This window comes from Carettochelys insculpta, chromosome 2, assembly GCF_033958435.1.
Source record: "Carettochelys insculpta isolate YL-2023 chromosome 2, ASM3395843v1, whole genome shotgun sequence".
Taxonomy (NCBI): Eukaryota; Metazoa; Chordata; order Testudines; family Carettochelyidae; genus Carettochelys; species Carettochelys insculpta.
In genome coordinates, this window is record NC_134138.1 from 187,368,176 (window position 1) to 187,382,998 (window position 14,823).

Genomic DNA, 14,823 nt, shown 5'->3' on the forward strand with positions numbered 1-14,823 from the left:
GATCCACAACAATGAGATCTAAAACATGACCCTCTACCTTGGTTTAGCATCACTTGTACCAGTGACTCTAATCCTGTCTCTTAGCTGAGTACAAGTTGTTGGCTGTGTGTGCCCCAGTAAATTGTCCCAAAAGAGGCTAGAGATGGAGCACTGAAGCTGAACCCTTGTGACTTCAGGAAGTTGCCTCTTTGGTATCAGCCTAACAGTAATTGACATGACCATTCTCTGGACAGTTTGCAGTATGCAAGAACCAGTCAGGTTTGGCCAGGCAAGAAGGGGAAATAAAGCCTTCCCCAAAAGTTACATGAATCTAAAAAGCAGCACTATCCTTTCCTTCTTCACTAGTATTCAAATAGTCTGTAATTGAAATGTTGACCAATTCAAAAATACATACTGGATGTCTTTTGAGGCTGCAGGTGTTATATTTTGTTGAAACTTTGCTTTCTACTGTAAGAATGTGTAAGTAAAATTGAGGGATTTCATGTAGTATTTTTTCTCCTTTCCCTCTCCCACACTCCCCATATAAACCCTGGATTCTAACTACCTACTCCAGAATCTGAAGAAGTGGGTCTTACCCATGAAAGCTTATTACCTAGTAAATTTGCTAGTCTTTAATGTGCTAGAGGACTGCTGCTTATTTGCAAAGCTATAGACTAACACAGATAGTCCTCTGAGACTGTTCTCCACCTGTGTTCAGTAAGACTTTCTTTCTACTCCATAGCACACTAGGTAGGTCATTTAGTAATTCTGAATCCTAAAATTTAAAAGTATACTACAGATGTTGGACAAAGATTGTGGGTGAAGCTATGCAGCAACAATTAAGATGTTTGTACACTAGCAAACATAGGTAACAAGATTGAGGAACAAGAATTACTGGTGCAGGAAATGAAACCAGATGGTATGGGGATTACAGAAACACAGTAGAATAATAATCATGATTGGAAAACAAGTAATGCAGGGTATGAGTTGTTCAGGAAAGACAAGTAAAGCCACAGGTGATGGAGCATTTTTGCATATTAATAAGAGACGCAATGAAGTATAAATGATGGAATGGATAAGAGTGTCTTGGGGGGCCAAAATCATTGTGGGGGAGAAAGCTACTAGGGTTCCCTTGATATAACAAGGATCTGATTTAGATATGGGTAGAGACCTCTAATTTTCTTAATGAAATAAATACTACTGGGAATTGTGTGAGTATGGCAAACTTCAACTTCCCAGGTATAGATTAGAGGACAAGTGCTAGTAATAATACGTTTTTCTGGATGTGACAGCTGTCAGATCTCCTTACCGAACAAGAGTTCATACCATTTTATTGGTGAGCAGTGAAGCCTGCATGGAGGAACTGATTGCAGGGAAATACTTTGGTTTTGAAAAATGGTGATGATCTAATTTAGTTTAAGCTGAATGGAAGGATAAACAAATAGATTTGGATTAAACAAGGGTCCTTGATTTTAAAAGAGCTAGACTCAAAAATTAAGGGAATTAGTTTGGGAAATGGACAGGACTGAAGAATATAAGGCTCTGAATGTGAAGAAAGCTTGGAATTACTTTGTCAAAGTTGCAGAAGCCATTTGAAGCCTGCATTCCAAGCAAGGGGGAAAATTATAAGGCAGTGTTGCAGACCAAGCTGGGTGAAGATGTACCCCTCACTATTTACATAACTATTTAAGAGAAAGCAGAAAGCCAACAAAGAATGGAAGATGTGAGGGATTAGCAAGGACAGCTACCTTTTGGAGGTCAGAACAAAAAAGCAGTCAAGTAGCACTTTAAAGACTAACAGAGGTCAGAAATGTAGAGGTAATGTGAGAACTGTCAAAAGCCTAGCAGAGCTGGGCATTGCAAAAGAAATTAAAACTATAGTAAAAGGACATATAGCCATATAAATAAGAAAATGAGGAAAGAAGTTGGACTGCCAAGAACTGAAGATGAGGTAGAGATCAAAACTTATCCAGGCGTGGTCCAAAATCTGAACAAATACTTAGCCTCAGTTTTTTGATGAGGCTAATGAGCTTAGCAATAGAGACAAGGGGCAAAAGAGGATACTGGCTTCACCAACTGCTGGAGATAGGACACTAGGATTCTGAGGTGTTAACAGAGAATTTTTTTCCCCAGATGTGTCTGGCTGGTAGGTCTTGTCCACATGTTCTTGGTGTTTTGGAAGGAATTTTCCCCAAGTCAGATTAGTAGAGACCCTGGTTTTTTTTTGCTTTCCTCTGCAGCATGAGGCACAGGGTCACTGGCAGGTTTAGACTAGTGAAAATGGTGAATTATTTATAACTGAAAGTCTTTTATCCAAAATTTGAGGACTTCAGTAACTCATTCATAGGTAAGGGTCTCTTATAGGAGTGGGTGAATGAGATTCTGTGGCCTGCAAAGTACAAGAAGTCACTCTAGATAGTCACAATGGTTCCTTCTGACTTTAACATCTGAATTAGAGATTTCCTTTTTTTTTCCCCCCAGGTGAGCTTTTGATATAGATTTTCAGTTAATCTCTTATGCAGTCCTTCATTGATGAGGAAACATCACATTTAGCTTACAGACTGATGGTTTTCACGACTTCTCTCCTGTGGAACGCTGTACATTGTGCATTCTATTTAGAAAAAAATGTGTCAAGAATGAAGAATGTTAAGTCAAGCATTCAGAAGTTAGAAAATATGAGATTTTATGTAATAGTGCAATCTTAATTCTGCCCCTCATGTATATTCATTGTGACAATGTAATTACAAAAATAACAGATTTAATTAAATCATTTTTCCCCATAAGATCCCTGTCTCATTCAAGGCACAGAAAGTAGTGTGGTCAACAAAGGAGGCAGCTGTTAACAATTTCTCTTAATACTCAGTGTTCATTGTATGGATCTCATGATTGATTTACTTTACACTCGCCAAGTGCTGCATTGAGTATAACATTGATTTTTTTTAAATGGACTTCTCTTTGATGCCCCTTAGCATGGTGATTTGTATGCCTCCCAAACATTAATAAATTTATCATCTTAATTCCTCTGAAGCAGAGAAATACTATCCCTCACTTTACAAAGAAGAGAATGAAGTATGTCATGTCTTAGCAAGTGCCACCTCATGCCATGCACTAGGGCTCTTATGAGGGAAATCCAAGCCTCTGTTGCTCTGGATTTTTACTAGGTGTTTCAGATTTTCCTCCACTTCAGTAAGCTGCAGTCCTGTTTTTCTCCATTGGCTCCTCTGGCACTTTTCCTGAGCACAGACTCAGGCCCAAAGACAAGTGCTGATGCCTCAGAAAACCCAGTTATCTGAACAATCCATTTTCTCATCCAGAGGTAAGATGGTGGCTCTTCGAGTGGTCGCCATGGGTGCTCCACATCAGGTGCTAGGTTTGTCCTGGTGCCACATTACAGAGAACTTTCTAGAGCTATATTCAGCCAGACTACACATGTGCAGCTGCCACTTCTTGCCATTCTCACCCTTTTGGTGATGTGTGTGGTCTGGCTCCCACCAGTTTCTCTTCAACTGCCCCAGGCTGCAGACAGAACGTTCTCCTCTCTCCTCATGGGGATCCTTCAGAGTGAGACTGTTCCTTTAGAGCCTTGTATATAATTATCATCTTCATTTAATTGTTCCTAGTTCTTCCCTGTTTATATTTAAAAAAAAATTAAAATTATTAGTAGCTGCTGAGTCAATGGTTCTTATCTACCGTTAAGTTTCCGTTCATTCTTCAAAGAAAGAAATAGGAATATTTAGTTCTTTGTTGTAACCATTAATTGCCATTCAGTTACCACTATGCCTGGTTCTCCCACCTTCAAGAAATGTGAGACCTACTGTGAGGCGATGCCAGCATCAGATGAGCACACCTCTTGCTTTCAGTATTTTGGGTGAAGCCCAGGTGCCCCAGAAGTGTGCACACTGTTCTAAACTGACAGAGAGCCCACTGTGACCAGGAAATGAGGCGCCGCATGTTACTATTTCACAAAGCCCTCCAGCCTTTGTACTTCTGAGGCTGTGGCTTCCCCTGAGGCTGCCTCGCATAAATGACATGCATCTTCAGTTTTGGAGACCTCACCCAAGAAGATCTGCGCATAGTTCATGAGATCCTTGCCTGCGGTTACGCAGAGCGGATTATAAAGCTCAGACAAATCCCACAAGAAGGGTTCTGACTCGGCCGTGCCCCAATTGGCCTGGACTGCGAAACTCGGACAGAAATCCACTGCTGTGCAGTCCCTGGAGACACTGGCACCGAGATCCGTGTCTGCACCAGCAGCATCAAAGCACAAGGTGCTGAGAGACTCATCCGCACCATGGGAACCACCAGTGCCGAAGACCGTGCTAATGCCGACTGACTGACTGATTGGCACCACAATATCCCACTCCACAGCCATCTCCAAGGGACCAGACACCTCAGGAGCCGGCTCTGAAAGCGGATGCTTCTCTTCCTACAGAACATTGCAAAGCCAGTTCTAAGACCAGACACGGTAGCCTTTCCCCTCATTTGCCCTCTTTATCTCCATGATGGCACTTGTTTACACTGCCTCAATATGTTCCATGTCACTCTCCACCTAGTAGTCTACCTTTGCCATTTCTAAGTCCAGACAGACCACAGATAGAACATTATCAATGCTGCGTTTTGGCTTCTCGTTTGCCCAGGCTTCCTTATGTGCACTCAGTCTTCTCGTTTGCCTTATCTAACATCTCAGGATTACTGTAGAAGAGCATGCTACTGCACATGCCTTTCTCCTACCAGGTTTTGTTATTACCAGGACCATCACTATTCTTACTCTCTATATTTATTCATCATATCACCAGAGGTCACCTTCAAAAGGGGAAACTCACTGTGACTCTGTTTCATCCAGGCAGTCGCCTATTCCTGCTCCATCATCTTCTGTTCACCATCCTGCCTTCCTGCAATGACGCTGGGTAAGTCTTGGACGTTGACAACCAGCGAGTGGCTGTTTCCCTGACTGATCAATCCTCTGTTATATTGGGAGATGTTTCCCCTGCTGATCATACTAAACAATTCAATAAATTATTCAAATGTGTTGTCCTCAGTCAAGAGATTAAAATGCCTGAGGTAGAACAGAAGAGGCATTGTCTCCTCAAAAATCTTCAGCCTATGCAAAGTTCCAGGATTGGTTTCCCTCAAGACAAAGCTGTAGTGGAGGCTGCTGAGGACATTTGGCAAACCTCAGCATCTGTGCCGCCATCCATCAAATGTATGGATAAGAAATATTTTGTTCCTCCTAGAGGGATGGAATTTTTATTTACCCATCCCCAACCTAACTTCCTGGTGGTCAACACTGCTCATCATAAATCTAATACACTGCACTTTAAGACACCTCTGCCTGACAAAGACATAAGAAGGAAAGTTTACTCTTCCACCACACTCTTGCTACGTATAGCCTGCTACTTGGCCCATTTATCTAATCACAGCTTTGATAACTATTCTAAATTGGCACCATTAATGAACTACTTGCTGGAATCAAAAAGACCAATTTTAAAATCTATAGTGCAGGTGAGATATGCCTCTGCTAGAGTAGCTGTATAAATTGCTCTAGATGTAGCTGATACAGCCACATATGCCATGAGTATGGCTGTAGTTATGAGACAGGCCTCCTACTTATAATTGGTAGGAGTTCCAAAAGAGCTACAAATTAAAGTCAAGGACGTCCCCTTTGACAGGTAAAAATTATTCACTGAAAAGACCGATTCAGTCCTACATTCCACCAAAGAGTCACGTGCAACGCTCTTTACTTTGGGAATGTATACTCCTCCTTACCAATGATGCAGTTTCACTCCTTATCATAGACAATTTCACTGCTCTTAGCGATCTTTCCAACGCCAGCAATGGACATTTGATCGGTCCTGTTTCTGACAAAAAAACCCCACCAAAATGTCAAAATAATAGCATAACCTCACCAGTCTGCTTGGCAGCAGGTTTAATGGTTCACTCAGGGACAGCGAACGAGCCCAAGTCACCTTTCTGGACCATCCTTCTACCCACAAGTTTCTTTACCACTTGAGGCCCTTTTTACACCAATGGGCCTTTATCACCACTGACAAGGGAGTTACAGAGATCATTCTATCAGTCTACCCTATTTCCTTCCTTTCTATTCCACCAACCACTCCACCTACCCCATTCCTTTTCAGGGGCCACCTCATGAGATGCTGTTTCGCGAAGAAGTCATCACTTTGCAAAGAAGTCAACCACTTCTTTCTCACTGGAGTAGTGGAGAGGGTACCAGAAGAATTCAAGGGAAAGGGTTTTTACTCCCACTATTTTCAATATGGTGATGCTTGGTTCCATAATACCAGCACTGAAACACAATGACTGGTTCGCTGCCCTTGACCTTGAGGATGCGTACTTTCATATGACAATCCATCCAGCACACAAACAGTTCCTCCACTTCACAGTGGACACGGTACATTTTCAATATTGAGTGCTACCCTTTGGCCTATCCATTGCTTCCAGGGTGTTTTCCAAAACCTTGGCGATAGTTGCGGCCCATTTATGTCAAGAAGAAGTCATCATATTTCTCTACCTCAATGATTGCCTTCTCAAGTGCCGAGCACTAGCAGATACTTCCAAGATGGTGGTTTTTACCAGGCGGACGTTCGATCGCTTTGGGCTATTGATCAACCACCAAAAATCTGTGTTCCATCCCGTTCAGGACATGGAATTCATAGGAACCAGTCTTGACACCATTTCCACCAAAGCCTACCTACCTCTGCAGAGATTTCACATACTTCAAGACCTAATACAAGCCATTACCTCCAGCCCTACTGTTCAGATAGTCATGTGCTTAAAGTTGATGGGCCACATGGTGGCCACCACCTATGTAGTCCAATATGCCAGACTTCATTTTCACACCTTACAGCTCTGGATAAGCTCCATCTACAACCACACAAAGAGCAATTTGCACAAGTCAGTTTCCCTTCCTCCTCAAGTCTGACGTTCTCTCACATTGTGGACAAAGTGAGAAAAATGGCTGGCCATAGGAGCGTTTCCATCAACAGCAATCTCCAGTAATATCACAATGGATGCTTCCCTTTTGGGTTGGGGGCGCTCACATGGGTCCCAAGTTGGCCCAAAGTTGTTGTCGAGAATCTGCAGCTCCCATAGATATCTGCTTAAGATGCAAACCCTCAGCAATTAACGAAAATTTGGCTCGGACTGTTTCAAGTTAGACACCCAGAAAATGAGGAATACCTAAGTAGTTCCTACCTCTAAAATTGTTGGTCTAACAGGGAAGCCTGTGGAACTAGATCTAATTGACTGGTTGTGTTAAATGTCTGGAAAGTTCAGAGGAGTTGTGGTGGGAGGAGATGCATAAAAGGGTGCAGACCAAAGGTGGACTGTTACCAAACTAACATTTGGTTTCCTCTCTAACCTCTTAACTAGTTTACATTATAATTCTGTCCTCCTGCTTCACCTCAGAAAATGTTAATAGTCTCCTATTATTTGTTTAAAACGAGCAATTAAATATTTTGGTATTTGTGGACAAACCTTGTGATTTTTGGTTTTCAGAAGATATTGAATATTGTCCTCACTTTTCATTTTTTTTTCTCACAGTGGGAGCCGTCTTGGAGGTGTCGTTACAGTATTGTGTTACTTTTTCAATCATGGGGAGGTAGGTCTTTTCGACATCAACTTTTTTTTGTTGTTTTAGGCTTAATCAGTTATGTGGCTTTTACTTAATAGAGAATGCCTGTAGTTTACATTTTAGCATAGGCTTAAAGATAAAAAAATATTATTGAAAAGAAAAATATGTAGTATTTTGAAAGTGCCTGTGAATATAAACCTTTTATGTGTTTAAGATGCAATCAAAACCAACCTTTTCACTAAATTTCAGTTTTCCTTTCCCAGATGCCTGCATGTAGAAAAACTCTTAATAGAAATATCCTTCTTTAAACTCCTTCATAACTAAACATCCATCTCAGTGACCCAGTGTTGTACAATGATGCAATTGATTTTTTTTTCAGACAAGTTTTGTTTGTTTTTGTAATTATTAAATGAGGGAAGGTAGAAATGTTGGAACCTAGAGACATGAGTACTATTTAGTCAATTCTTGTTTTTCTGAGGCTGGCTTAGTATTTGTGCTCATTTTGTTCTATGAACATTCTTATTGCCTAATAAGATAACTGAAGCAATTATATTTGATTATAGTTCCATAAAGATTAGTTGGCATTTTTTAAATAATATTCTTCTAGCTTCCCTTTTTGCCACCTTAAATATAAAAGATATATTAGTGGAGTTGGGTTGTAGAGGAACACAGGCTGATATCTGAGACAGGTTGAAATTTTAATTGTGCAAAAATCAGGAAATTAAAAAACTGATTTCCATTTCCACACCAAAAGTAAATCATATGCTGTGTATTATGCATAACACAGTAGTAGCCAATATTATGTGTGTGAAAGACTAGGCCCAATGAAGTCAGTGGGAAAATTCCCACTAAGTACTTGGGCCAGGATTTTAACCTGTGTTTGCAAAGATATTGCTGCTATGGAATTAAAAAATGTAGCTTTGAATACCATCACTGGCATTAAAATGTGTACACAATATTGCATTAACTTTGTTATGCTGAATAGAAGGGGAGTTTGTATACTCTCTGGCTGTGTCTACAGTGAGCATAGTGCTGGCAGATTGATGTAAATGAATGATCTCAAAAATGCAAATGGCTGGCTGCTCATTTGCATCGCTAATTTGAATAGTCACATGAGATTGGCCTGCCAGCAGAGGCTGCTGCCGGCAGAAAACAAGGAGTTTAGACCGTTCTGCCAGCAAAAAAAACCCCTTTGTCGGCAGCCCCTTATACCTGGAAAAAATTGGAGATAAGAGGCTGCTGACAAAGGGGGTTTTTGATGGCAGAGCCATGTCTACAGTGACTGGTTTCTGCCGGCACCAGCCTCCGCCAGCAGGGCGGACTCATGCAAATGAGCTGTGCAAATGTGCTGCCATTTGCATTTTCGAGATGGCTCATTTACAGCAAGCTGCCTGCACTGTGGTTCCATGTAGATGGAATCCCTATATGTGCCCATTCTGTTGTTTTCAATAAGGCAATTAGACCACATTTTCAAAGGTGCTTAAAGATACAGGAAGACACCAAATATTTTTAAAAGGATGTTTATAGGTGAGATACCTCACCTGCATAAGTTCTTTGTAAAATTTCACTAGGAACATATATTTTTAGGTGCCTTAACAGGCTAGAAATGTAGCCTTGGCCTCTCTGGTTAGTAGACATTTCATACATAAATGTGTTCTTTCTGATGACCAGAAAGAACATTTATTTCTCCAGTTCGTAAAACAGTACCTCTTAATCTGCGGGTGCTATACAAACCTCTAAAAATCACACTATTACTGCCACAGAGTTGTTTAGCAGTCATTGCTGCACAGCAACATCTTTCCAGGTACCTCCTCTAACAATGCCTCATTGTTTTGTAAAACATAATATGACTTGCTCACTTTGTGTGCTTCTGAAGGAAGTTTTATGTATGTAACAATATAATTTTAATTATCTGAGAGTCACGAAGGGTAGACAGTGAATATGTACGATTCACGTTCATGTTGAGCTCTAATCGGCCTCTTAAGTCTGATTGGAGAGTGAAATGTCCTCATATTTAGGGGGTGCCTTAGGTCCCTGTTGACTAAATGCTCCCATACCCATGGAGTCCAGTCAGTTACTATATTAATAATAAAAGAAATAGATGGGGGTGGAAAGCAAATATTTCTGATGTGTAAGAATAAAAGTCCCTTTGATTTCTGACAGTAGTTCTTCAGTAAAAATTTCAGTAGTAGAAGTCAAGCAGTCATTCCCCTTGCACTGCAATTGTAAATGCAAACAAAGGAAAGATGTACTTTGTTCAAATTTACTTTTAAAAATGTTTGATACAAAAATAGGTACCTGATAGTTGTATGTTGCTCATTAAACTTTTTTCTGTCAGTTTGCTTGTATATTTCATGTTGCTAAAATAATTTATATTTATATTCCAAATTCAATTTGTGCTAGGTCTTAAAGCAGGTTCTTGTCTCATAACGTTTTCTCTCGCATTGAAATTGCCGATGTACAGGAAGGAACATCTTTGAAAAGAGGACATAACGTGAAGCCTCTTGTGTATAATTTCACAGTAACATAAATTTGAAATGGAAAAAGGCTGCAGAGAAATATTCACATACACAATTGAATTAAATTATGGAAACCAAGGATCGGATCTCTGCAAATCCTTGGGTAGGGATGAACCTAAAGGCTCAATCTAGCCCATATAAGGTGGCAAAACACTATCTTTTGCTATCCAAAAAGCATTAGGGGAAGAAATGGTGGATCAGTCACAATTGGTTTGCCTTCTCATCACTTTGTGAGGGGTGGAGAGGGAGAATAATTTACAATATTCATATAACTGCTAACCTTAGTTGCTGGGTATTACTGATTTATGTATTGATGGGCAGAGCCAAGAATGTGTACATTCTTCTCAGCTGTTGGGTGCACGGTTTCTGCTTTCGTCTCTCTGTGTAATGGGCACAATAATGTGGGATACCTAACATAGGCAGGTAGGATGTTCTGGCTTACCCTCTCCCCTTGCTCTCATATGCTGTTATGCATAGCTTCGTTAGTGACACAGAGGTAGCCATGTAAGCAGTTTTTAGTCACATTACTAATTGATTGATCTCAGTAAAGTGTTTTTGTAAATAAGGGGTTGCAAGGTGGAGGTATTAGGAACCTGTGCTACTTTGGCGTCTTTGTGACTTAGTGGGCAAAAGTTCTCCCAAGCTGTCAGATTTTTCTTTTAGCAAGAGTAAGATATGATTCCTGCTGTAGTTCTTCCATGTCAAAAAAGGGAGGCAGTAAAAATGGTTAACATCCTCTACGCCCAAACACACAACCACTAGAGACCTGAACTATGTTTTCACTAAAGCATGCATGTTTCTTCCTTCCACCTCTTGCATCTTGTTTTGTGGAACATTATTTTGTTGACCTCTGCATGGGTCTTCATCCATTTAGTTTTTGTACTGTTTCCGGTTCTGTAGTTGGTACTTTTTAACCATGAATGCATTGCTTTGTGGGGGAAACATGAAGACTCAGCTTGTAGCAGAACATACTGTGAACTAACCTAGTTCTTATTTTCAGTGTACGCGTGTGATGTGGACTCCACCTCTCCGTGAAAGCTTTTCATACCCATTCCTTGTACTTCAGATGTTGCTTTTGACCTACATTCTCAGGTAGCTTCCAGTTTATTCATGGTTGTTCAAACTGAAGAGTTAAAAAACAAAATCTCTGACACAGTCCATTCATTTAGGTGCTATGGTCTTAGATACAGTTTTTCCCTGAGACATTACCCATTATGGTTAAAATCAAGGCAGCTCCACAACTGGTAGTGATAGTACTGTGTAGCTGAGATTTCCTTGATCACATTTTTAATGGGGCTAGTGAAGCTACATTGGTGGTAGCAACAATGGCAGTGACTAGTTTAGAGACATGAGTCTTTGAGTATGTATGTGAGTCTTTGATTGCATCTGTCCATTCCACCATAGATAGAGGGGCACCAGCGTACCAGAATTGATAACTTTTTACCATAGCAGTATTCTTTGAGAAGCTTGTGAACCCTCTGTATGCTTATGCTGCTTGCTGGGAAGATAAAGGGGGAGAGTTGCCCTGGCCACCTTGAGGTCCTTCGCTGCCTGGATCAGTGGTCATAACAAGTGTAAGTGCCTCACACTTCCCCTTTGTGCTTTTAGAGATGTAAATTCCCATTCAAGCTACTGGATGAAGTGAACAAGAAATATAAGGGTTTTATAAAAGATGGTTGTTTGACCAGGCCTTTCCATCGGCTGTGCTAGATGAAACACAGTCAGCAGCTTGAGTGATTGTGACATCCATCACTATGGAGCACCATTTTTTATGGCTGTCCCAGTTGAGGTTCTGGACACAATTAATGACTTGTCCTTTGAAGGTTCAAATTTGTTTTGGGAAAAACATGAAGCTCTCACTCTAAGGGCTTGTCTACACTAGCTCCCTCCTTCAAAGGGGTCATGTAAATGAGCCCAAGCAGAGAATAGCAGCACCTCATTAGGCTAATTCTCGCCACAGGAACTTCGTTTTGGAAGTTAGGGCACTTAGAAGTTGTGCGGGTATTTCAAAGTGCCTGCGGGTACATGGCTTGCTGGTGCTTTCAAGTTTGCAACTTCGAAGTTCCTGCGGTGAGAATTAGCCTAATGAGGTGCTGCACATGCATCACAACACTTCATTGCTATTCTCTGCTCAGGCTTGTTTACATGCCCCTTTCAAAGGAGAGGGCTAGTGTAGACAAGCCCTAAGATTCTAAGACAACCCTTACATTAATGGGCACTTATACCCCTGCTTTAAAAATAAAGTAGTGTTGGTCTCTGGTCCAGGAGACTCATCCATACTACCAAATGAGACAGCCCAACAGTTTAAGAAGGCATTGTAGGTCTGAAGAGAAGAAACCACCTCCTATACCTCCTTCTACTGCTGCAACCTGGAGACAACTTTAAACTTCCACACAGTCTTTTTGATTGTTTGGATCAGGACAGCAAACCTCTTCCAGAGACCTTTTGTCTTTGGCAACAGGTTTTACTACTTCCTAAATGCTCGGACTAACATTTAATCAGATATTCAAAGGATACTGGAACTGGGATATAGCCTCCAATTCATATATCTCTTATGAATATCAATTCTGTCTCTTTCTCCTGTCCGTTTCCCTGACCTTCTACACAGACTGCTCTTAAAAGTTTATTCCAATTTAGGAAGTACGGACTCTGGTGCTGTTGGGGGCCATAAAGAAAACGCCGCCTCAATAATGTGAGGGAAAGGATTTTACTCCCAATATTTTCTTATTCTCAAGTCCAAAGGGGGCTTTATTTTGACATCTGTTTCCTGACAAGAGTGCAGGGGGCCAAGACACAGCCCTATATGACACCACATGCTGATTTAAAAGGTACCAACATCCAATTCACCAGACATACATCAGCATTAATTCCGCTGTGCAACTCATTAATCACATCCAGCAAAGTGTTGGGACAACTACACCTTTAAGGTCTTCTGTAGCACAGTTTGGTCAACTGAATCAAATGCGGCCTTAAGGTGGACGTGTACACCATGTTCATGGGTTTCTTGAACTCGTGGTATGTCAGAGCCAGAATGCCATCTCATGTGGATCTGTTTCTTGTAAGGCCTGACTGTTGGGTGCAACACTTGTGATGCAGCAGAGGCACCAAACACCCACATCCTCCCTGACTGAATTGACCTGACTTCTCCTCTCTTGATGTTCACAACTCCATATTAACTGCTGATAATGGGCCACATCTTCCGTGACTGAACAGACCTTGTCAACTCTGGCCCTCCCCCTTGAGCAAGACTCTCTCCTTTTCTTAAGCCTATATTTAAACCCTCCTCTGAAACACCCCACTCATGCATCTGATGAAGTGGGTCTTTGCCCACGAAGCTTATGCTGCAAAATATCTGTTAGTCCATAAGGTGCCACAGGACTTCTTCTGTTTTTGAGAACACAGTCTAACTTAGCTACCCTTCTGATACTTGTTGTTTATAGTGTCTCTCAATGCTCTAAAGCAGTGGTTCCCAAACTTTTCGGTGGCATCCCCCCTTCTGATTTTTGAGAAACCCTTACACCCACCCACCTCTTTACCACTATCCAACCCCCACTTTTTAATAATAATATGGAGATGAACATCTCATAGACTTGGAAGGGACCTCAGGAGGTCATCAAGTCCAGTCCACTGACCTTTTGGCAGGGCCAAGCACCATCCTCCACCCCCCTTTTTTTTCCTCTTTGTTCCAGATCCCTAAATGGTCCCCTCAAGGACTGGACTCACAACCCTGGGTTTAGCAGTCCAATGCTCAAAACACTGAGCTACTTTTAAAAACAAGTTCAATTCATAACTTAAAATAAACACACAAACTTTATATAAAAATTTAAACATAAGCACAAATAGTTTTTCTTGGCCCTTTGTGGGTGCCTGGTGCAGCCCCAGCTCACCAGCTGCCTAAGCCCTGTGCCAGCAGCCAGAACTGCCCATGCTAGCCACCTGCCTGCCTGAGACCTGCACTGCCAGAGCTGCAGCCAGCCACCTGAGCCCTGCGCTGCTGGAGGCAGTCGTTCGCTCCAGCTGCCTGAGCTGCCTGCCTGAGGCACACACTGCTGGGGCCAGCTGCCCGAGCCACATGCTGCTGTGGCCAGCTGCTCATCTGCCAGCCACCTGAGACCCACACTGCCAGGGTCAGCCACCTGCCTCAGCTGTGGGCCAGCTGTCTGAGCCCACCCACTGAAGCCCCGCACCACCAGGGCCAGCTGCTCACCCACAAGCCCCGAGCCACCTGAGCCCCACCCTTTTGGGGCCAGCCACCCACCCACCTGCCAGCCCAAGCCCCGCACTGCATGGGCCAGCCACCCACCCAGCAGCTGCCCAAGCCCTGCGTTACAGAGGACAGCCGCCAGCCCAAGCCACTTGAGCCCAGCAATGCTGGAGTCAGCTGCCCAAGCCCTATGTCTCACAAGCCGTCTGGCTGCTCAAGCCCCTCCCCCAAAACCAGGCACCACCAGTCGCTGGCTCTTACCTCATCCCCGTCACATGAGCCAGGCACCCCAGCCCCCCATATAACCCTTCCTCCTCCTCCTCCTCCTCCTCCCCCTCCCCACAACCCGCTTTCTCTCACCTTTGCAAGGGGCAGCTAGCTCCACGTGGGTCTTTGCCGGCTGCCTGCTTTTTGTAGCAGCTTTGCTGGGTCATCCACATAAAATGGCAGGGGCTGAGAGTCGGAAGCAAAAGCCTGCTCTTTCTTCAGGTGGGGGCAACGATGGCGGGGGACAGGTTGCCTTGCACCCC

At 42.5% G+C, this 14,823-nt stretch overlaps 1 protein-coding gene across 3 annotated transcripts in view; it reads left to right on the plus strand.

The window, feature by feature from the left end:
• Positions 1 to 14,823, plus strand: part of DPY19L1 (dpy-19 like C-mannosyltransferase 1) — a 123,059-nt gene that overhangs the window by 27,629 nt on the left and 80,607 nt on the right. For all 3 annotated transcript variants that reach the window (XM_074988108.1, XM_074988109.1, XM_074988110.1), the window contains 2 exons: positions 7,540 to 7,597; positions 11,090 to 11,181. In XM_074988108.1, the coding sequence (XP_074844209.1) occupies positions 7,540 to 7,597; positions 11,090 to 11,181 (150 nt within the window). The remainder of the gene's footprint in view (positions 1 to 7,539; positions 7,598 to 11,089; positions 11,182 to 14,823) is intronic.